The sequence below is a fragment of the Bombyx mori genome, chromosome 18 (genome assembly GCF_030269925.1).
Source record: "Bombyx mori chromosome 18, ASM3026992v2".
NCBI lineage: Eukaryota > Metazoa > Arthropoda > Insecta > Lepidoptera > Bombycidae > Bombyx > Bombyx mori.
The window spans coordinates 10,994,151-11,019,889 of record NC_085124.1 but is presented as its reverse complement, the minus strand read 5'-3'; the positions used below and the strand labels follow the sequence as shown (position 1 = coordinate 11,019,889).

The 25,739-nt window shown below is 36.6% G+C and overlaps 1 protein-coding gene across 1 annotated transcript in view; it reads right to left on the bottom strand.

Moving 5' to 3' along the window:
* Positions 1-25,739, bottom strand: part of LOC101744562 (fasciculation and elongation protein zeta-2) — a 62,897-nt gene extending 37,158 nt beyond the window's left edge. Inside the window, exon 1 of the mRNA XM_004928271.4 lies at positions 24,882-25,739. Within this exon, the coding sequence (XP_004928328.1) occupies positions 24,882-25,288 (407 nt within the window). The 5' untranslated portion in view covers positions 25,289-25,739. The remainder of the gene's footprint in view (positions 1-24,881) is intronic.

Sequence of the window (25,739 nt, the reverse complement as noted above, 5' to 3'; positions counted from 1 at the left end):
CTATAAATATCTGGAGAATTATTATGACTTATTGTTTATTTGGTTATGTAAATTGTAGGTTCAAAATGATTTTTAAATTCGCGTCCATTTAAGCAAGAAGATGATTCAACTCTTATTAATATTTGTATTATTATTACGGTTTATTAAAATGTTGTTTGTATAATGAAACGAAAGGAATTCACGTGTTTTTTTTCTGAATTCGGTTACGCTGGCAAACGATTCTAAAGTAAAAATCGCCCACAATAAAAACAACGCAAGCACATTGGTAAATTAGCTCACTTCCGTGGGCACTTGTTCATACGAGCTCATATTCCATATATATATTTTTTAACCTATATAATCTTTCGTAGCCCAAGGGACTATTCCAACTTCGCGCGGATTCGTAGGTGAGCTCACGGGCTCATCCTGAGAGAATTGCTAACACTAGCCCTAGCAGTGCTTCGCTGAATCTACTACCGGATCGGAATCGCGGCCCACTGAGAAGATCCGGCGAAAAACTCAGTGGGTTGTGTCTATGGGCTAATATTCCATACTAAGTCTTTATAAAATGTTTATACATAGTAATAGCATTGGTACATATCAAAGTGTTTCGTTGAAGACTATAATAATATAGTTTGTACTCACTCTCGACTTGGCAACCATTTTAAATATGCGTGATACCTGTACCACGCTATAAATACGCAGACTGCCTATAGCTATGAATCCTTTACCTTGAAAAGGGAAACGTCGTAATAATGATAACCCTCTCGAACAGCGCAACGATTGTACTGTTTCATTTATGGAATAGTTTACTGACCCTATATACAATATAGAACGCGAATGACCAGTCATCTTGAGACATGAGGTCTGATACGAACGCTGTATTGATTCGCAGAAGAATGGGACAGGGTTGTGATACCCACTAGTGCGAGCTCACAGGATCGCCTTCCACCATCTAAACGAAAATCTTGCTTAGTTATTGCCGTAGTTCACGGTCATCATTATTTTCTACACAAAGCGTTACATACATTGTTTTAGGTTGAACAAAAACGTTGTTGGATCGATTCAGTACGTTTCAGTTTAGTTCTCCTCGTGGCCACAGAGGTCGCAGTTTAATCAATACAGTGAGAGAGGTTTTGACTCAGAAGTACAAAATAAAATGCGTCTTTTATTCGTATAAATACGATACGATGGTAGACTCAGCGAAGTACTGCTCTTGCTAGGACTAGTGTTAGATAAGTTTCCAGGTTCAGACCCGTGAGTTTGCCAACACGTCCGGTGAAGATAGCATGAGCCCTCAAGGTTATTAGCAATAGGCAGGTAAAAATCAAATACAGTTTATTTCTTTTCTTCAAAATGGGGAGGTAGTAAAAACAAGCATAATCACTGCATAGTATAAAACAAAGTCGCTTTCTCTGTCCCTATGTATGCTTAAATCTTTAAAACTACGCAACGGATTTTGATGCGGTTTTTTTTAATAGATAGAGTGATTGAAGAGGAAGGTTTATGTGTATAATAACATCCATTAGATAGTGGAGAAATCAATAATAAATTACAGTTTCCGAAGCGAAGCGAGTATAATATAAGTCGTGAAAAACGTATATAATTATTAAATTATTTTACTTGTGAAACAATAACAGTTATTTCTTTGAAACCGATGTGAATCATCGGAAATTTTACTGACCGGGTTTGTTTATTTGTTAGGCTCGTTACTGTCAAACAGTTTCCTACAAGGGTTGGAGGAGAAACAAAAATATAACATTTAACATATTACGTAAATATGCACACACACACACACCCACACAAACACTTTCGCGGAAGTAGCTGTGCTTTTGAAATTAATTCCTTTCCTTTACCGTGGTGTTGAAGTATAAATTATGCGATGCCCTGTTTTCTGGATTAATAAAGAGAAATATTGATACGTTTTAGTAACAGAAGCGAGCGTTGGTTGTAAAGGAACAAATTCCCTTTTTGTATTTTTCTTTTCTGGTGTATTTTTCCTTGAATTATGTAATGTAGTCCCTTCCCTTTTTAACCGAACCACAATAATAACTATTCTGACTATAAATTCGGTATCAGATCGGTCGTAAACTAGAAGTTAAATTAAAGTAGAAGTTAACTTAATTATGGATTAATATAATGCTTTACCGACCCCACCAAACGTAATAATATAATAATATGGTAATAAAGCGTGATTCAAATATTTGTATACTTAAATTAATCAGATGTTTATTGCTTACTTTGCAATATATCGAGCGCCCAAATCTACCGGTGTACCTACATACTACAATGTAAATCCAAAACATGATATATTTCAGCTGCGAAGTTTATTTTCGTATTCATTCAGCGTCTAATAACAATCAATCGCGTTATATTTTCGTTTCTATCGATAATGTTTTAAATAAATTCTCATTACACAATTTGGGTCGACGTAAACATTGGATATGTTCACGCCTACCCAAGGTCACTGTGTGCTCGCGAGATTAATATAATTTAACGACTCGGGTGGAGGTTAAATTGTTTTAGCCCACTGAGTTTCTCGCCGGATCTTCTCAGTGGGTCGCGTTTCCGATCCGGTGGTAGATTCTGCGACGCACTGCTCTTGCTAGGGCCAGTGTTAGCATCACTCCGGTTTGAGCCCCGTGAGCTCACCTACATGTCAGGGCGAAGCTGAAATAGCCTCTCAAGGATATCAGAATAGGTAGAAAAAAATGTTGTTTGATCGGCCATTACGATGACTGCACCAATATTTGAGACGCGTTAAATGTTTATGTTGATTCTGCGTGGTCGGTATTGGCCGCGATCGCGTCGTTCTGTAATGTACAGCTGTTTTGTTATAGCCAAGGTGGATGGATGAAGTCATAATCTGATAATCAGAAGATGCTGGGGCCTATAGAGTCTAAAAGGAGAATGCTGCGTCAACCTTAAGTAATAAGATTGAATAATCTGTAGAGAGCACGCTTATGAAAAGCTCTTCCAATTAGCTGGTGTTTTAGCTTGGTATATTGGCATTTTGAAATGCTTTCCTTCAAAATGACTCTAATACGATTAAGGTTTCTCTCAAATATGTTATAAAATTATATTTTGTGATAAGTTCCGCCCACACGTTCATTGAGGACGAGGTGATACCCACTTTGACAGGCTCGCAAAAGAATGTATATGAAAAAGACTAATACGTTACGTGATATCACTGCAAACCAATAGAATAACTTATTAAATTTGCCATCCGGCTTTGGAGTTAATTTTCTCTCTACAGTATTCCCTATACAGAGCGCTATAGCATGTCTTTTTTCAATCAAAATTTGCGACGAGTACTCCGCGGGAGGTAGTTACCTAATGGCTTAGCTATGCTCCTGGCATCGCAGATGCCCGGGAGTCACGGTAATCACGAAACATTAAGTGGACCGTATGTTTGTATGACAACATCGCATTTTTGTTTTTTTAAGAAAGTTCATTTTTTTATGTATATTATAATATAATGTCCACTTACTTATAGAAAAGGAAAAAAATACAATTTTATTCCCAAATAAAGTTTTTATTTTTTAAATTTTCTGATTGGGATCAGTCGTTTAATAATACGCATACGCATGCGATGGCCTAGGCCTAGGGCATGATTTGAGGGGCGGCAAAATATTTGAAATGCCAAATTTTCAGACGAACAAACGTATGGACAGTCTCCTTTGAAAATAGGTTCAGATTAATTAAAAAAATATATAAAGTTATTTTAAATTTGAAATAAGAATATTGGATTGGAATTAATAAAATTTATCCTAACATTAAGGGGGGCGCGATAAACAAGGCCTAGTGCGGTATCAACCCTAAATCCGTCACTGTAACTAAGACATATAATATATGTCACACAAAATTATCTAATTTACAGTATATAACTGTTTATATAACTATCCCACATATTTGATTAGAGTATGCTGTGTGCCTCATGGATTTGAATTTGATAATGAACTAGATTGAAATTCAGTATATGCTCATCTCTAATATAGAGCTACGAATATTCCATAATGTCCTGTATGAAATATGAATGAGTTATATAAAGTGACCTGATTTCTTCAACTAGGTCGACTACGTGACGCCAAGCTCAGAACGTTTATTGACAATTTTGTAGCGTCATTGTATCGGTCGTAAATTTATTTAACTTCTTAGCGTTGGGAGCACTCTATATTAAGTTCGGTGTGTGTGCAGTACCCTTAAGAAAATAAGCACAACTGAACGAAGGGATTAAACGAATTCTTGTGTATTTTTTATATTTTTTTGGCGCTTCTATCATAGAGTATGAATTGATTATTTGAAAAAACCGTATCCCGAAAAATAATCTTGTATTTGTATTATACATTTTTTATATCGCTTGGATGGGTGGACGAGCTTACGGCCCCCCTGGTGTTAAGTGGTTATCGGAGTCCATAGACAAAGTACGTAAATGACGCGTATATTACAACAAAGAAATAGTGAGGGTGGTGATACCTACTCCTCAATACGCCTTACCACCAGTTATTAAAATAATAAAATTAGAACCGACTGCAATAACGCCACTAGCGTCTGTAGAACGTGTAAATACGTGCCAGCGAAAATTTGATGTTTTGCGACTAGAAAAATATATTTAAAATAACTCACACCGTGTTAGTGGTGTAACCTAGATTTTACGGGGCTACAGAAAAACAGATTAGTCAGTGAACCACGTGTCTTTCGGCTATTAATATGACATGTCTTTTGTCGTTCAGGCGTAATTACTAGGGCTGTTTTTTTTTTTTTTTTTTTTTTTTTTATTGCGTTTGTAGGCAGACGAGCATACGGCCCACCTGATGGCTGTATCAGTGTAGTTTTCCAACCCACTGAGTTCCTTGCCGAAACTTCTCAGTGGGTCGCGATTCCGATCCGGTGATAAATTCTGTGAAGCACTGCTCTTGCTAGGGCTAGTGTTAGCAAATTCTCTCAGATTGAGCCCGTGAGCTCACCTACCCGTCTGGGCGTAGTTGGAATATTAGCCCCTTAAGCTACTAAATCGGCTAAATTTATTTTATTTTATTGGCTCTAAGCTACAGTCATTATAGACACTTACCACGAAACGTCAAATTAGAATTGTGATAATATTAAAGGTTGTTGTATCTTCCAAAAATGTCTGCTTCGTGGACTGGATGTGTTTTAGATGTGATACTACAATAAAGTGATCAATTTCTCCAACAAGCTATAAGGTGTAATAGATGATGGAAACTTGCTTTCCGCGTGTAGGTCTATCTATCAAAACTTAAGTGTTATATTTTAAATGATTTAAAACGATGGGAATACATACAAATTGTATACAAACTATATTGATCAAACACATTGACAGGAGAAATTATTGGAATTTGTAACAAAAAACATGTGATTTTATTGGAAGGCACATCAATCATATTTCCATTTTAACATTCATAGATGCTTCAATTGAACGTTTCAGATTGCATTGTATAAATTGATTTAAATTCACGTGTGCACTTTAAATTGATTGAGCCTTGCTCGTGTTTTCAATTATGTATTGTGTGCGTATGTCTTGTCTACATTGTACCAGATGATTTGAGCTGGCTTTCTTTTTTTAAAATATCCTGTTCTTTATTTAATTTCCTTTTTTTTTAATTGTAATTGGAAAAGATTAATTATTTTTTTTTGGAACGAAGTTCCTTATGGAAAGATGCGGGAAAAAACGTCCGTAACGTAAGATTTTTTGTCGTACAGATAGATAGACTAACTAATGATTCACGTGAAGCAGAATGCCTGTTTAAGAAATTAGGTCAAAGTCGTGGGTGAATTGAAGTAGCAGAGATTCCCTTTGGTGTGGAACACGGAATGGCTTTGCAGTAGGACGATGCGGGATCGTTATAAAACTATGCAAAGAAAGATAATTTAGTGGTAATAGTTCAAAGCGATCGAAGTCATATTAATGTATTTTCTAATTAACAGCCGGACAGGTTAGTTAGTATAATGTACCACCTTTTGACCGTATGAAGTCTAAAAATAGAAGACCTAGTAACCTCGTAAAGACTATACGGGAGAAAATAATAAGTCCAAAGACACACAAATCACAAACACTACTTTGCATAAGTAAAGCGAGAATTAGTGAATTTTCGAAAATTTAGAATACGGTTGTCGGCTATCGCCATAACAATGTTCGCATTCACAAAGACATCATCTGTTCAATTCCAGTTAAAATAATTACTCATGTTTACAAATACACAAATAAAATTACGAACTAATTTACTTATCAATTTGTAGATACGAAGCTGGTTAAATTATTTTTAACGCTATTGCTATGCACGTTGAGAGTCATATTGGAATGACCTGATATACCGATATACAGACTTAGTGCTAACAAACGATAAAATGAAACTAGAATTATAGCAAAATGTTTTATCGCCGAAGTGATAAACGAGAATCCTGTTTTGTTTGTTTTTACGTCCGTTAAATTGGAATTCGCCACGTACTGTGTGAATTTTAATGTGAGAAATCCTTCCATGCGTTCTGAATTAAAATTAGGCAGACCATAACGATAAGAAACAGTTACTATTTAATAAAATACCGCTATTACAAAAAAAAAGGGTGCGCGTAAGAAGTTATACTTTATTTTTATTAAATTTATTTCTTTTTTTTTATTTAAATTTTAATCAATTTGAAAAAAAAAAATCGATTAAACAACATCCTTAAACACGCATATTGGATATTCCTTTTCTTGACATCATATAAATTCGGTAATTCTCGGTACGGTTCGGAAAGTTCACCTGTGGCTATATTCAGACTCGCAAAGTTACGTCGGTCGTATTGTAAGGAGCGATTTAGTGGGTAACTTCATTCTGTTAATTTTATGTCACGGTGCGCGCGCATCGTAAAATTTCACTCTCATCAATTTTTCATAACGCGCCTAAAGAAGCATAACTTCAAAAAGTACGTACAGAAAGTAAGTAGTGACTAAGAATTTTCAGTTGAGACCCAAAATGTTTTTAGTACTTTACGAACCGTGATAGCTATCTATTGGTTTGAATTTTTTTAATGGCACATTAATACAGTACCTATATGACCGCATTTTCACAAAAACAAAAATTTCATTAACTTTCACAAAACATAGGTGACTTAATATTTTGACGAGCTTTAATAAAACACTATGGTATTAATTTTAATGCCAATTCGACTTGCTTCATTGCAACGATTTACTTAGTGAGGGATGTAGTACGTATTATATGTGTGAACGGGCCTTCACCGACGTATTCATCAGGTCAATAACTTAATCCGGCATCTTAACTTCGAATATTTGATTTAAAATTGTATTTTTAAACGATTTCCATTCTTATAAATAACACAGAATACAACAATTGCCTGAATTACACCAGGAAAACCTGTTTCAAATGCCAATTTTCTATTCCATTGTATTTCTGCCTACACTTCTTGCAAAATGTACGCCATTACGGACAACTGTCGCGGTTTATCTAGTATTTGTTATATAAGACGGTAGTTAGCGGAGAATTGAACTTTCAAGGATTAAAAACTCTGTCGGTTGCGACGTAAACTATATCAAAAATCAATCAGAGTCGAAAATTATAAATTAAGGCATGAACACAATATCGAACCATAAAATTAGTTTCAATTATATTTAAGACTCGCGAAAGTCGAAGAAATGATATTACACTATGTTGTAGCTTACTGAATCAATTCTGAGTTTAGTTGCATCACTTTAATTGTATTTAAGGCTTCGTATTTCAACTACCTTTCTCACGTATTCAGAGTTAATAGGAAGAATGTAATCGGTGTAACTTAATCCTCGTGTTGGAGATCTTGACAAGTTTTGAAACGTTAGCTTAATAAATTTTCATTCGTAATTGTTTTAAAAGAGTTGGATGGACTGCGTGAAAGCGGCTATGGGAGAGAAGGTTGTGACTGCAGAGATGACGTATATAGGCCTGAATGTAAGGGAGCATGCTGCGCTGACCTAAATAATGGGACAAGGGCAAGAAAAAGATTCTTAATTATTATTGTTGAACCGATTTTATGTCGTTTTCGCAACAACATGGTGGTTGTTAACGCATGTTAGATTAAAATGTATATTTTCATGTATTCGTATGTTTTTTTTAAATATGATCTATAAATCAGTATAACGTTTTTAGTTTTCAAGAGTTACGAACCACACTAGTTATGAAGACAAAAAAAATCAATACTTCCAATATACATAAATATTTGTAATACACTTTTTTTAATTACAAAAATACATGAAATTATTTCCTATGGGTATCGTGGTTTTAACGTATTACAATTGAGTTATTATTGTCCACGCGACGAACGAATGAGGTTGATTTAGCACAAAAATGTAACAAGCTTCAACAAATATTTTTTTTGAATATTTAAGTATACTTTGAAAATCCCTAATTTGAGTAAAAATAATACGCAATCAAGCACAATAAAGTCTTTATTTCATTGTACTGTTGTCGAGATTGTGTTTTGAAGAAAAAAAGAAAAAAATATAATAACAGCGATTAGGACTAACAACACGTTACTTTATTGTTGGAGGCTATTTTGTAACAGTCATTAAAGTTCATCTCGGTTTGACCTCGTGGTAGTTTCTGTAAAAAAGCGAGAGGAACTTGTCATACATTTCTTGAGATCTGATTTTTTCTATTGCTTAGATTACTGGACGAGCTCACAGCCCACCTGGTGTTGAGTGGTTACTGGAGCCCATAGACATCTACAACGCAAATGCGCCACCCACCTTGAGGTATAAGTTCTAAAGTCTCAGTATAGTTACAACGGCTGCGCCGCCCTTCAAACCGAAACGCATTACTGTTTCACGGCAGAAATAGGCGAGCTCACAGCCCATCTAGTGCTAAGTGGTTACCGTAGCTCATAGAGATCAATAAATTAAATGCGGTCACTCTTTGAGACCTGAGTTCCATGTTTCAGTTCTATAGTGCGACTGTTACCTTTTTTCCGTATCTAATGGCTGGTAGCCTAGGGGGCTATTCCAGTTCACGAACTGCTAGATGAGCTCACGGGCTCAACCTGAAAGAGTTTGCGAATACTAACTCCAATTCTGTACATATCTATATCCAAATTTGCATTGGTTCGTTTTCACCAATTAAATGATTATGCCCACGTCATTACGGATCCTCCCGATCCATTAACGGTGCTTTTAGGTACCACAAGCACTGGTCACCGCTCTCGTCGAACCCGACGCTTGCGACGAAGGGCTCGACGAGCGAATTAATCCACAGACACAGCCCACTGAGTTTCTCGGATCTTCTCAGTGGGTCGTGTTTCCGATCCGATGGTAGATTCTGCGAAGCACTGCTCTTGCTATGGCCAGTGTTAGCAACACTCCAGTTTGAGCCCCGTGAGCTCACCTACACGTTACGGCGAAGCTGATATAACCTCTCAAGGCTATCAGCATAGGTAGGAAAAAAAGAAAAAAAAAGTGGTTATAAAGTAACAACTTAAATTATTATTCGTATAAAAACAGCTCGACTGAGTTTGCGCTTAAGGTTCTGAATTGCATAACATACATTGAGTTGTGCATTGCCGTATAAATAAAGCGTATATGACCTTATCGCGTCTTACATAAATAACGCGTTCCGATTACACGTTTTCTTTAGGTAAACAATTTATTTCTGTTTTAATCGGTTACTTCATGTTTCAGAGACCTAAATGTAGGATTCGACCACTCGTATCTTATTATTTCGATATTTGCATAACTTGATTAGGATTGTCAAAAAATACTTCTATTCTTAATAGAGTTGTGAAGCGTTGATTTTAAAAAGAAACTAGCTGTACCCGTCCGGTTCGCTAGGCATTTAAAATTGACATTATTATTTCTCATCTCCACAAAGATTCTCATCATTAACGCCCCCGCAACTAGTGTAGGTGTAGGGAGTCCAACACTCATATTATTATAGATATCAACCTATCCATTAAATACATGTGTTTTCTACATGGATACCAAGTTTCTAGCCGTGCATCCGATTGGGATGCACGGTTTAGTAGTTATAACGGAACATCCGTAAAAACTACTGTAGATTTATATATTAGTATATATAATTCTTTTAAGGTCCTTTGGAAATTGGAGTTTTCTAAAATAATGAAGAGGTCTAGATTTACCAGATAAATATCCTCAATTTTACTTTGAAATATAAAATAAATCCGTTGCACGAGACGGACCTTCGGAATAACCGGTAGGTATGTGTCGATGTAGCGCCAGGATTCGCGCCAGTCAAACCGGTCGTGCACCCAGAATCTTACGATCCAGTCCGAAGGCACCGACCATACTTTCTTTAACTCTAAATGCTGCAAAGCCGCTCTATAAAATAGAACAATACCTCATAACCTACCTCACACCTTATTCTAATTTCCTTTAAATACAACTTGACGTGAAAGAGTTTTATTGCCAATAGGAAAAGTTATATTAGGTTTAAAATAATGGGATCAACAACTAAAAAATTAGTTTTATTTTTAAAATTAAATACAAAGATTGCTGGAAGAGTATAATGTCCTCTGATATTGGTACCGCACGCTCAGAAATTCCGAGCTATTTTTGGGGAGACATGATTAGCAAAGCCGCATAAGGACTCGGGTTCATATGCTTATTTTTAACTCGTTTTAATACTCATACAAATATGGCATTTCGGGAAAAATCTGATAATGAACAAAACTGGAAATATTCTAGACATTCTAGTCTCCTCTAGCAGAGGCTAGTTTAAACTGTAACCATCAAAAATTTCAATTATAGGACCAAATTTACACACACAATAGAACACAAATAAACAATTAAGAAAACGTGTCCTCAAATCTCTACAGAGAATTAACAATTCAAAATATAATCTGAATCTACAAAGAATTTATGTTTTCAATGCAACGATTAATGCTCAATGAATAGGCACAGGCAATGGATTTAAGAATTCATTGAAGTTTAAAGGATATGACGACAGGAAACGTGCAAATATAGGGAGTGATTACAAAAGAAATAAACGGGGATTTAACCTTGATGAGGCCAACAGTTTTCAAGAATAATTAAGACTGTAGTTATAATTACCGAGGCACACAGCAACATCGCCCTGGAATTCTCTTAAAAAACGATTACTCATAAGACCAACTATGAGTTTTAGTCATACGCGGAGTCATACAAACAATCCAGACCGGATGACGTGAATCTTGCAAAAATAATCCCAACACCGAGGGCTGTATTTATAAACAACATTGAAATGGTGTGAAGTAATAGGCGGCAATGGAAAAGAAACATTCCAAGATCTATACGGATTAAGGTATGTACAGTTGAATAAACAAATTGATGGCTTATTTCTATCAGCGCGAGATGGGTGTGGCGTGAGCACCTTGACAAAGGAAGGCAATTAACGCTACTGTGTAAATAAGCTACGATTCTGATGTACATTCCCTTGTTAAAGATGATTGATTATTAGACACGGGCTTTCGATTTGTTGCGATTTACGAACGAAGTTCGAATATACGGACAGCTAATTGTTTTAGATTTTCCGATGATAGATTTTTCACAGTAAGATTTACAATTTAACTTGTGTTGTTGTGGTGTGGAATTACGGAGACTAGTCCGAAATTGTTGCATTACGTTTAACTAAAAGAGACATCCATAGCAGAGGTGAGCTAACGGTTATCTAAGACTGGTACCGGTAATGCGAATTTCTACAAAAGCTAACTCGAAATGAGGTTCTTATCATCATTAATTTTAACCGTTGCTTAAAAGTGTGGCTAAGTCCATCAATCATTATTCTCTTTAGAAGATGCAGTAGGATTAGAGACGTGAAAAAGAAAAAAGATAAAACAAGTCAATAATAGTCTTCGCCGGAATGTGATGTACCTATTGTGTTTAGTGAATGATTTATTTAAACTGTTCATAGTGTTCTAAACGCGTGTAACAATTATTAATATTATAGAATAGAAAATACATTAAAATTCATTATAGCATTTGATAATCGCAAAATTACAGAAAAACAGTTTTCATATTTATTACAAGCCTTTGGTGATTATGTCTCCCTGTATGCACCAAAATTAATTTTGTTTGGTTTTCTTCAAACTTAACTAGAGAGAAACTGTTACCGTCAGACTTCTGGTAAACAGTAGTTTTGAAACGTTTCTAGGTGGGCCGGCATCTGGCTTGATGACCCGTTGGATGATATGCCTGGTATAATATATTTTGAGTCATGGCGGGACATCGTGAGGCGCTTCAAGTCTGCCCCTCCAACACTACACGACGATCACGACCACTCTGTCAAGAGTGAGACGATTGAGAAGAAGAAGAATATATTTGAAATTAATGTAAGGTCAATTTATTAATCGATTACTTATTGATTGATCACGATTACAAGCGAATTTTCTTGTGAGTTTTTATTAATAGTTCATTCATTCACTCATTTGCAAATACGCAACTGCCAATTCAGACGCAAATTTGATTCACGATAAAGTCATTCAAAGTGGGTGCCCATAATTATTATAAAAAGGTTCTCATTAAACGGTGTTTTTTTAAGCGTATCTTTTTAGCAGCGGATTGGTTTTGCCTTTAGCATTGCTGATTTTCATGAGCGACGGTGAGCACTCACCATCAGTTGGGCCGTCTGATCGTCGACTATGCGGCGAAATTAAAAAAAATATTTTCATTACTTTACCACTGAAAATTATCGTGCGTTATGGTACATAATATTTAACTACCTAGTCAGGTCATAAGTATTGTCACACAGTAAAAACTTTTCTTTTAGAATGCTGGCCACAAAAAAGTTTATTGAACCCGAATTTCGAATTGTTCATGAAAATAAAAATAGTATACATTTAGAATTTTACTCATTTTTAAATATGGAGTGAACGCTTAAAGAAGACCGTGTTGCAGTTATTGCGTTGCATCGTTGCGGTTACGCGCCAATTCAAATTTTTAACATACTGAAAAATTTCAATATAACCAAAAGATTCGTTTATCGGACCATCAAACGATACAATGAAGACTCTAGTGTAGATGACAGGTCAAGAAGTGGTCGCCCTCGGTCTGTTAGGATTCCAGCAGTGATAAAAGCTATGAAGGCGCGAATTCAAAGAAATCCCAAACGTAAGCAGAAACTGTTGGCCCTTCAGATGGGGTTAAGCAGAACCACGGTGAAAAGGGTGTTAAATGAAGACTTAGGGCTTCGGGCATATCGAAGAAAAACAGGAAATCGTTTGAATGCTCGTCTAATGAACCTGAGACTGAAGAGATGCCGCGCTTTGTTGAAGCGGTACGCGGGAAAAAAAAATCGGGAAATTCTTTTTTCGGATGAAAAAATTTTTACCGTAGAAGAGAGCTACAACAAAAAAAATTATAAGGTGTACGCACACAGTAATGAAGAAGCGAGCAACCGTATTCCGCGTGTCCAACGAGGTCATTTTCCACCCTCGCTCATGGTATGGTTGGGAGTTTCTTATTGGGGCTTAACAGAGGTACATTTTTGTGAGAAAGGTGTAAAAACGAATGCAGTTGTGTATCAAAATACAGTCCTGACGAACCTTGTGGTACCTGTTTCTCATACCATGTTCAATAACAGGCACTGGGTAGTCCAACAAGATTCGGCGCCAGTTCATAGAGCGAAGAGCACACAAGACTAGCTGGCGGCGCGTGAAATCGACTTCATCCGGCACGAAGACTGGCCCTCCTCCAGTCCAGATTTGAATCCGTTAGATTACAAGATATGGCAACACTTGGAGGAAAAGGCGTGCTCAAAGCCTCACTCACAGCGAAGCGGTACTTCACGCCTGGACAAAGGCTTTTGCTTTATAAAGCACAAGTCCGGCCTCGCGTGGAGTGCTGCTCCCATCTCTGGGCCGGGGCTCCCAAATACCAGCTTCTTCCATTTGACTCCATACAGAGGAGGGCCGTTCGGATTGTCGATAATCCCGGTCTCACGGATCGTTTGGAACCTCTGGGTCTGCGGAGGGACTTCGGTTCCCTCTGTATTTTGTACCGTATGTTCCATGGGGAGTGCTCTGAGGAATTGTTCGAGATGATACCGGCATCTCGTTTTTACCATCGCACCGCCCGCCACCGGAGTAGAGTTCATCCATACTACCTGGAGCCACTGCGGTCATCCACAGTGCGTTTCCAGAGGTCTTTTTTGCCACGTACCATCCGGCTATGGAATGAGCTCCCCTCCACGGTGTTTCCCGAGCGCTATGACATGTCCTTCTTCAAACGAGGCTTGTGGAGAGTATTAAGCGGTAGGCAGCGGCTTGGCTCTGCCCCTGGCATTGCTGAAGTCCATGGGCGACGGTAACCACTCACCATCAGGTGGGCCGTATGCTCGTCTGCCTACAAGGGCAATAAAAAAAAAAAAAAAAAAAAAAAAAAATCCCAATTTAGAGTCACTCAAGACATCCTTGATTAAGGCAGCCGCCGATATTGACATAGACCTCGTTCGTGCTGCGATAGACGACTGGCCGCGCAGATTGAAGGCCTGTATTCAAAATCACGGAGGTAATTTTGAATAAACTTTAGTGTCATAAGAATCTATGTTTTATTAAGTTCATTTTGGTATATGAATGGTTACATAATGAATAAACTTGTTTCAATTATTTTACATTAAACATGTGACAGAATTTATGACCTGACTATGTATATTATAAAGAATTTAAAAACTAATCTGTGAAATGTTTTACATCAGTTCATAATTAAATTTAAGCAAAAAAGAAATCCTTGTTTGTAAGTTTTCAGTTAATCGCATCATATTTTGCTGTATATTTTGTATTAACAGGGAACAGTAATGTTTAATTCAAGGAAACTACGACATGTGGTGATGCGTCATGGCGACGCCAGTCCGTGATAACGCGGACCAAAGATATGTGTTTTGTTATTATATTAATATTAACGCAGACATTTCTCATAAACAAACATCAGTGTGCTTAGTGCGAGTTTTTTAACGTTCTCGATAGCGTAAAAGTTAGCTCATATTTGTATGGAATGGGATCGTTTGCCTACGTTTGCCGTTAGGGGCGCTGTTCCAACTGCATACAAAATTGGGTTAACTTTTACGCTATCGAGAACGTTAAAAAACTCGCACTAAGTACAACAGATCATATCGCAATAATTACGCCTTCATTTTTAAATTCCTATGTGAGCGTTTAGTTGTTTAGGTCTTAGTCGTAGTATGTTAGGTACGTTGGGAAGTAGAAAAGATTGCTCTTCTGAAGAAGAATGTTGTAGCAATAATTATAATAATCGAGTGCGAGTTTTATGAAAAAGTTATCGAAAGCAATCCACGAGCCGCTGTAACCACTTACCAACGATTGAACTATATGCCTACCTACCTACCTACGTTTCACTAACTTGTTGAATATAAAATAAATATTCACATCGATATGATTCACAGCTAGCATGTGTAAGATTAACTAAACAAAAGCTTTGATTTAGTATTATAGAGGTATGCAATTTGGGCAATTACATAATGCAATACAAATAGCTATTAACCATTGAAATTGACATGCATTCATTAGCAAGTGGTTTGTTAAAGGATTGTTTTCAAACAATGAAAGACATGGTCGTTGCGTCTGTACTCGACCGTGTAATTAGGCAGTACTATCTCTTTGTTAGTATTTAATGGTTTACCATGCTTTTTTTGTATTTGGAGCCACTGCAGAAGGACTTTCTTTGTAATGATGATGGCAGAAAGAGAAAGTAGATAGAACGTGCTTCGCAAAAATATTCATATTCAATACTCTTCAATACTTATTAGTAGACTACCTATTTAGAGCTAGTTCCAAGAGCTACTGAAGTATTGTTTTTTTTGGGACGTTTTTAATGGCTAACCATGTAAAAAGTTAACTTAATAAACATAATTTTTGGCTTAGTGATCTGCAGAGGATGCCTTCACGCGTTCGAAATAAGTTTCCCTATAATTTTTTTCCGATACTGCACTCTGTTGTGCCAGTTTATTTACTTACACTAACAATGATAGAACCAATGTTTTAATCAAGTACATTGAGTTGTAGTCAACTATAGGATAAAAAACAACAGCAAACTAAAAGTGAACCAAACGAAAATATGACAATTTTAGAGATTAAATTTATAGTTTTTTACTTAAATTTTAACTTATTTTTTTCCCATACCTATGCTGATATCCTTGAGAAACTAATTTAACTTTACTCTAGCGTGTAGGTGAGCTCTAAGAGCTCAAATCGGAAGTGTTTCTAACACTGGCCCTAGCAAGAGCAGTGCTTCGTAGAATCTACCACCGGAACGGAAAGGCGACCCCCTGAGAAGATCCTGCAAAAAACTCAGTGGGCTGTGTGACGTTGTGTCTATCTATGGGTTAATTTACTCGTCGAGCCCTTCGTCACAAGCGACGGGTTCGGCTAGGACGGTGACCGGGAATTTAACAAAAAATAAAACGGTATCAGTAATAACTATTATACAAAGAACAAGGGATTTACATTTCGACAGTATTTATTGTATTCTAATTTTACATCCTTATTTAAGGGGGAATTTAAGTCTAAGCTGGGAATGATACTTTGATTAACTATTACTATGCTTAGCACGTGCCCGATTATGATACAATTATTATAACCGTCATGATACTTGTATCATAAGAAACGTGTCATATTTTTTATGAATAAGTATCCTTATGCGGTACTGAATAATCTTCACCGTTTACCATTCATCTTGACGCTATTCATGACCATGACACCATTCATCTTGGACTGTTGTGCGTTAGTGCCCTATTTTGCGTCATTGTGTGACGTTAAAGATCCTACAGAAACAAGTTATTGGGAATCAAAACGGTATTTCTGTTTTAATGGGTATTTTTTACTATGCCAAGCTTGGATGAAAGTTTGGTTATACTAGCTATTTATGCTGCAACGTAATTGCAATTTGGTGGGCAGTACGCACTTCTCAATGTATACGATATTGGTGATCTGGATAACCGTGTAACACATGTCGAGTCAGCTGGACCATCGGACGTAAATATAGCATCAATTTAGATCACCTATACTTTGTTAATGATGGATTGTTTCGATTCCCGGTCGAAATCTGTATCATTGTTGAAGATATTTCGTATTTGGGATATCGATTTTTGGGTATCGATTGCTGTGGGCAGATGCTATGCACCTCATGAGTAATCATCACTTCTCCCTATTTGTGGGGAACCTGGTACTCTCATATAAACAGCCGCCAACTGCGGACTTGACTTGGTCGGTACATCGCATGGGCAATCTTCCACGCGGTCTGGTGGTGACGCGCATAATATTTGCCCACAGCAATCGTACTGAATGACGACCACGACCGCTCTGATAAGGGTGACATGACAAAGAATGAATGTGTTTTATTAGTACTTATGAAGTAACAGGAAAAACCAACTTATGGGGGTCAGATAAGTATTTACGTGTTTTCTTTACGCAGATAAGCAAGTATATATTTTATTAATAAAAGGTTATTTTTGTTATCATAAGCATATTTATTTTTGTTTAAAATAGTATCAAGGTTAAATAGATAATAGTGAGACATTTAAAAACATACATAGAGATATAAGATAGGTATCGAAAGGTAGGACCTAATATAATCTACTATCAATTAGTGGTAGTAGCAGTATTGTCAGATTATTTTTATACTTTTTTAGGTTAAATCACAAATCACAAAGTATGTCCAATTCATCATTATTATCCTGCCCCCATTCTCCCAGTCTCCTGGGGTCGGCGCAACATGTTTTCTCCTTCCTCCTACTCTTCTATCATATACCATTTCTTCACTCACTCCCTTCTTACCCATATCGTCTTTCACGCAATCCATCCATTTCTTCTTAGGTCTACCTCTTCCTCTATATCCTTCCACATTCATAGTAAAAATTCTCTTACCAACCTCATTTTCATTTCGTCTCATCACATGTCCATACCATCCCAAACGCGCACTTCTCAGCTTCTCTGTCACAGGTGCCACTTTCAGACTTCCTCTAACATATTCATTCCTTATTCTATCCATTTTCGTTACTCCAAACATCCATCGCAACATTCGCATCTCTGCTGCGTGCTAGGCAAATGGCCAAAGTATGTCCAATTATTGGTTTAAAAATTTTAAGCCATTATTTTGAATGGAAAAAAACGATTTTATTTTTAAACGGCTATAACATGAAACTAATACCAACGTTTAAAATCAAATAAATTTGTTTTCGTGTCAAACATACCATTCAGCGTAAACATAACAAACCATCGTTCGTCGGATTTCACCCACGTATGATGGAACTATTAACTCCAATAAAGCAACATTAAGCGCTCCGAAGCCCATAAACAAGACTCCTCGTGATTGTTGAGCATTTAAAACGAACACAATACACTTTTGTAATCGAATCAGTTTTATGGGTCGTTTCGAAAACTATTTCAAAAGTAAAACTATAGGCTACATTCGAATTTACGCAACGCTTTCAAAATACATAATATCTTTTTTTTTTTTTTATCACCTTGAGAGGCTATTTGAGCTTCGCCCTAACGTGTGTAGGTGAGCTCACGGGGCTCAAACCGGAGTGTTGCTAGCAATGACCCTAGCAAGAGCAGTGCTTCGCAGAATCTACCACCGGATCGGAAACGCGACCCACTGAGAAGATCCGGCGAGAAACCCAGCGGGCTGCGTCTATGGGTTAATTCGCCCGTCGAGCCCTTCGTCGCAAGCGACGGGTTCGACGCGGACTGTGACCGGTGCTTGTGGTGCCTAAAAGCACCGTTAATGGATCAGGCATATCTCTATACGTTTTTAGGAACAGACTAAAAAAAATATGTAAAAGCAATTTCTCTAGATATCGCTATAATAATATTATAACAAACTGTTACTAAATTGACGAGATTAAAATACTTAAAGTCAGTGAAGCCAATGAAAATTAATGCGCAGTCATTAATTCCTCCTGATATTATGCCACTCATTCATTTGTCTTTGTTCAACGATGAAGTTTCAACTTGGGAATCGTGATCACGATTGATGATGGTATACGTTACTCTTCATACACAATTAATATGGCCTTAAATCCACATTACTATGAATTCGATTTCCATTAACGTTAAATGTATTTCCCAATCAACTCAAAAACTTGTTTTATAGTATTGCTCAATTAAATTCCATAAAAAGGGCCTATCACTTTTACATGATTATTACAGTAATATAAAAATGCTTTGGCAATTATGTCCGAAAGAGTAAAGGTAAAACATTTTTTGATTAATAGAAATTAAATGTAAACCAAATATGTTAAATTCGAAAAGATTAAGAACTTTATCTATAAGTAAACAAAAACTTGAAGATACGGGTGTAAGTAATGGCCGATACTGTTTATGTGGGTAGTCGCTAATCGTAGGTTATTCAACCCAAAACCGCATGTGGGTGATTTGAAGATGGCGAAGCGAATTTCTATCGTTTATTATTTATTAATAATTAGCTGTACAGTGCCAAAAGCGTACTGCAAATTGGAATCAATATGTAGAGTAAAACTATGTAGAATCTGGTGTATTTGTAAATGGAGTGTTCGTAATGAGGATAGGTAATAAAAATAGAAATGGGTTAACTAGAAAAGAGTAATATAATATAATGTAAAAGATCTATTTTCTGTATGTCCCTGTCTGTTTCTTTGTTCGCTCGTTTTGGCGGAACTATCCGCTCAGATTAACATTCACAGGTAGATAGATTAATCTGGATCGGAATATCGGCTTGTTTCATTGAAATCAGATATTGCAAAAAAGTATAGTGGCGATTCGATTGTGTAGTTCCCACAGGCAATGCTGCAGGTCGGAAGCTAGTTGATAAGTATTATGCCAATTTGAATATCGTCGTATCTAGGACGCGTTTCCTTCGTAAATTACGAACTTGAGCGATAAACTTGCAAATTGCGTTAAAAGATAAAGCCATTTAAAATGAAATTTGTCATATCCTCATGCTTCACGTTTTGTTGTAGCTAAACGTAGTTTTTGTATGTTTTGATAAATATTAATTCGGCTTGCTTGTTTTTCACAGATAATTTATATTTAAGCTATCGTGAATTGTATGAAAAACATCGATTTCTTAAAGTTACTCGCCCGAACCTGTGCTTCCGTTAGTTATACTATGACAGAAAGAAACCTTCCATAGAGTGCTAGCAACGATTGTACTGAGTTTCATAACAATGTTATGGCTTAGCAACGTATCAATGACAAATTTAAAAACATATTTATTTATTTATAGAGGAAGCTAGATATACAAAATACATGAAGTTATATTAATGTTCCATCGAATGGCTATAAAAAAATAAAATTGTTTTTGTGCTCATTATGAGTCCAATGATTATTTTCATTTGATTAGTTTTAGAAAGTCAACGGAAAGGCCGGATCAATTAACTTATTTTATGAAACACACGCGAGTTAAAATAGTAGTTGATGTATGAAGTAACATGCATCGTACAAATTATGCATGACTATTGATTAATTTTTCATGTGAATTATCTTTAGAGTCTAATAAAGTCTAGCCTCTCTTTCTCTCTCTCTCTCTCCCTTTCTCCTTCCCTGTTAAGGTACAGTTGTGATCGTTGAATCTGTAATTTATCATCACTTATACAAAAGTCATATTATGGTGTTACTTACTGGTGGTAGGACGTCTTGTGAGTCCGCGCGGGTAGGTACCACCACCCTGCCTGTTTCTGTCGTTATGCGTTCCGGTTTGAAGGGCGGGGCAGCTGTTGTACTGTTAAAAGTGAGACCTTAGAGCTGATGTCTTAAGGTGGGCAGCGGCATTTACGTTGTAGATGTCTATGGGCTCCGGTAACCACGAAAAACATTTTTTTGTTTCAAAATTGTTTTTAATTCCGATATTTGATTTTTTGTGGGTACTAGTTGAAAACCTAATAAATTAAAAGAACAGTATTTTTTTTAATAAAGCACGCCACGCTCTAATCGCCTAATTTTATGGAAGCTTTTGGACGACAAGGAAAGTTTGTAAATCATAAAAATACATGGAGAATTGGTTATTATGAATTCAACATGAATGATATACAGACGGACGTGCGTCGTGTGCCGCCACTGATGCAAATGGCAAGACACACGTAGAATATAAAATACGGTTGCAGAGATTAAAATGTGTTGTGGGTTGTTAGTTATGGTTTTTAACTTACGTGAGAGTTTCTATTGCGAAAAGTGAGATTGTTGTGAATACGGAATCGATTCGATTCGTATTTTGCCCTTCCATTTTTATTCGGTATATTTTTTCTTCATCAGGAAATATTCGGATATATACCTAGTCTTGCCATAAATACTGAGATAAAGGAAAAAAAAATCTATTGCAAATAACATTTATTACTTTTACAATGTGTTAGTTTAATACTTCATAACATACACATAATACAATAGCTCGGTACACAAACATTTTACTAATACCAAGCGTATGGAGTTTTCAAAATTGCATTTGGCTCCATACCTACTTTGTGTAATGCAATCACAGCGATTCGGTTCTTTTTATCACCCCACTCCATTTTAATATCGCAATGTATTGGCGCCAAAATGAGAAACTCAATGAGCAATCATATAGAAATGACAGATTCCAAATTCAAATGTAATATTTTGTTTATTTTTAATTGTAACAGTATTTATGGCCAGATTAAGTAGTTTCAGGCGATAAATCGATTGTAATTATTTTATTATTTTATTTCAAGCTGTAAATGAACTGTAAATTATATTACGCTACTTTTACTACGTTACAGATTAGGTTATTTTTGGTTTAATTACGTAGTTAACAGAGTAAATACAAATAATTATTAAAAATACACCGTAATGTTAATACCGAGATGACTGAGTTTTTAGATTAAGTCTCGTTTGGTTTATTACGAGGACTGTCCTACGGCTACCTAATGGAAAAAATAGAGATCAAAGCTTTTCGGTCGATACAGGTACCCAGCTGTGCGGGTTTGCAATATTTTTTTATACCACACTACTTTTGGGAATAAGAAGTTCGAAAATAGATAAATGTATTGGATCTTAAGGACGCAACTAATTGCATTTTTTTTTGTATCGGGCATATAAAATTTTTCATTACTGGTGGTAGGATCTCTTGTGAGTCCGCGCGGGTGGGTACCATCACCCTGCCTATTTCTGCCGTGAAGCAGTAATGCGTTTCAGTTTGAAGGGTGGGGCAGCCGTTGTAACTATACTTGAGACCTTAGAACTTATATCTCAAGGTGGGTGGCGCATTTACGTTGTAGATGTCTATGGGCTCCAGTAACCACTTAACACCAGGTGGGCTGTGAACTCGTTCACACATATAAGGAATAAAAAAATATTGTACAAATAATTTGATCGTAGATTATTATTGGACCTTGAACTTATCAATTTCATTCATTTTATTTTAAATATTTTAAGCGTTATTACATTAAACTAATGTTAGTTCAGTTGTAGACATTGGGTCATAATCACAGACATCTTAAGATTTTATTTGTTTATGTACAACCCATTAGATTTTATATTTGTTTTGTTGTCACATTTAATTTTCAGAGTGGATAATCAATGTTATATTGAAAACATTTATTGATAACATTTAAGTCGATTAATAAGCTAGTGAACGTAAATAAAGTAAATTGCCTATTCTCATTGATATTGTATATAGCAGAGCATACGGACTATCTGTTGGAGAGTGGTTACTGTCGCTCATGACTTCGGCAATGTCAGGGGCCCAACCAAGCCACTGCTTACTGAGGACTCATCTCAAACCTAGTTCCGAGGGGTTTCGCTAGGCTGAGCCTCGTGAGCTCGCCTACGCGCTCTGTGAACCTGGTATAATCCCTCGATATTACCAGGATAGGTAGGCAAAAAAAGTTTGAAGATCGCCGTGTCATAGCGCTCGCGCATTACCGTATACAATAGAAGATTTTATCTGAAGCTGGAATGCCTGGCTATATTTAAAAAAAATATATTATTTATGTCAAGGAACAAATAATCAAACAAACAAAACCACATGTCTGTCGTTTAATATTCGGCAAGGTGATTCAAAGCAAGGTGGGTGTACAACATCTGCTTGTACTGATTCACTGAACGATCAATGGAGCACCTGTCGTAGGATGTATTATATTTCGCATTGATTTCTGCAGGTGCTTCAAATAAAAAAATTCAACAGAGATATCGACAAATCCTTTACTTGGGCACTATTCTTATTTACTTTGTATTAGATTATCCTGCTAGATGTACTCAGTCTTAATCTTAGCGTTTATTTAACAAGAATATCAAAGATATACCGTTAATTAGATTTTGAATTTTAGAGAATGACATAGTATTAATGTTTCTGATACAGGATACACCGGTCATCGTTCTCGTCGAACCCGTCGCTTGCGACGAAGGGCTCGATGAGTAAATTAACCCTCAGACACAGCCCACTGAGTTTCTCGCTGGATCTTCTCAGTGGGTCGCGTTTCCGATCCGGTGGTAGATTCTGCGAAGCACGGCTCTTGCTAGGGTTTGTGTTAGCAACGTCAGCAGGTTTGAGCCCCGTGAGCTCACCTACTAGTTAAGGCGACGCTGATATAGCCTCTCAAGGCTATCAGCTTAGCTAGGAAAAAAAATTGATATATAAAATTAAATGTATATACATTATTTTCAAATTTTCGTTAACACAAAACAAATTTATTTCATCCGTTCGAAGTTATGAAAATTTGTTTATTATATCCGAAATTCGGTATCCGTTTCGGAAAATAGGTTAATCGTGCACTAATTCATTTTGGAGCTGTGAATTACAAAACACTACCACACCCTCATAGCTGTTAGCGAATCTCCCTTTAAATTTAACGTTCTCCAGCTTGGTTGCATATAGGTCATCTGGATCGTCTCCAAAACTTTGCGTTTGACACATGCAGAGCTATCTGATGTTTACAATATGATAAGTAGGTATGTTGTACTGTTATTCAATCGAAAATCATCCAAAAGAATAGCTCATTTTTAGTTGAAAACAGATCGATGAGAGACAATAAAAATTAAAATTATTAAATCCCGATACGAGTAATTTCTTACTGTATAAAATAATTGTTTGACAATGTTTAGTTAATATTTCGGTAATCGTAAATAATAATGATGAGTGGTAAAAATATGATGACAGCATTAGAAACGCTGTTTCAAAAGCATTGTAAGCCATCGGTTTTATAAATAAAAGTATGAAATCGCATCAAGAACTTTCGCTCTGAATACAATAGGTCCAGATGAGAACGCGCTTTACTTATTAAGTTATGAGAATATCAAATGAAACAATGTAAAGTTAAGTTTCTTTTTGCAATTCACTTCTGATCTCAAATTTCGTGATGTATGCCAATCGTACATTATAAAACTGGTTTTTATGAATTCAAATAAAAATTCTGCGAAGAATCAATAAAAAGGAAAATTTAGTATTTAAAACAATGTGTTCAAAGTCGAATGTTTGTACTAACGGACTAAATATCATAGTATAAACGAGGTTTAATTAGGTGTTTCATTTTCTGAGTAGGTATACAGGAAATTTGGGTAATTAGATCGAGGGCGCGAGATAATCGTAGACGTCGTCGTAACTTGTATGCCATTTACCCAGTTGGATACAAAGAGGGTGGGTCAGAGTTCGAGCGGTAGGTTTGCGATGCGTCATCGCCACCCTCAGCCACGCACCCCTACACACCCTTGGACTGGCATCGATCGATCTCGCCAGTACGAATGTCATGCGCAAAGCCCGCCCCTATTTGTTTATGTCTTTGGATTTCTTCATTGACTTAACAAATGTAAAAAATACGTTTACAACAAATATGTTTATAATATAAATATGTTTATCACCATATCAGATCACTCAGAAATAGTTTTTTCTTAATAAGCGAATATAACATTAAAATTACTACAATGATGACATCATAGTTTGTAGTGAATGTTTTTCGAATTAGGATAATTATTGTTGGACTCACTGGCATTCGTTCATGATTTCCTCCTGCGAGCGAACCTGCACTGGCGCCAGCTTCTCGACGTTCTCCTCATAGTTTCCGAAACATTTCGTGATTTTCTCATCGAAGGTGTTCACCAAATCTTCAAGAGAACCGGAGAAAGTCTCAGTGAAATTATCCCCTTCGCCGTTCTGCATGTTGTCCTGTTTACACTTCACCAGTCTAGGTTCTTCGTTGTCATTTATTTTGTTGGAATCAGTTTTAGTTTTGATCATTTCACATTTCAGATTGTTAATGTTGTTAAGGATGTCATTGCCGTTGATCGTCTTCTGGGGAAAGTCGGTTGTCGAGAGGCAATCGTCCGCTTCTTCTATTTGCGCCAGCGGCGCTTCGAATTCGAGCTCTGCCATCCTGCCACCCGATTCTCTCATGACCGTACGTCTTAACGCGCAGGCGAACGCGCGAACACTGACTAAGCCGAGTGCTGCCGAAGTACCGACTCGCCGTGCCGAGTACAACCAGAAACTGACGTCTGTCGTCCGTCTTGACGGATTGAGTTGCGCGGTGAAAGAGCGACACGTTAAACGATTGGTAAAGTTGGACACTCAATATGCCGTCTGATTATTGTTGTTTGATCTAAAACTAAAATTTGATGATCACTAAATAATGCCGTCAACGGTCAGGATCCCATGCAGCAACGGTATGATTACGTCATTAGTGAGTTTATGTTCGAAAAACTCATCTTGTTTTTATAAAATTTTTTTCAACTCATTAGTTTTAGGTGGAGACTTCAAATACATGCCATTATGATAGCGATTTTTTTTCTAATTTTATGACTAAATGAGCTCATAAAATACTAGTCGTTTAAATGTTTACCGAAGC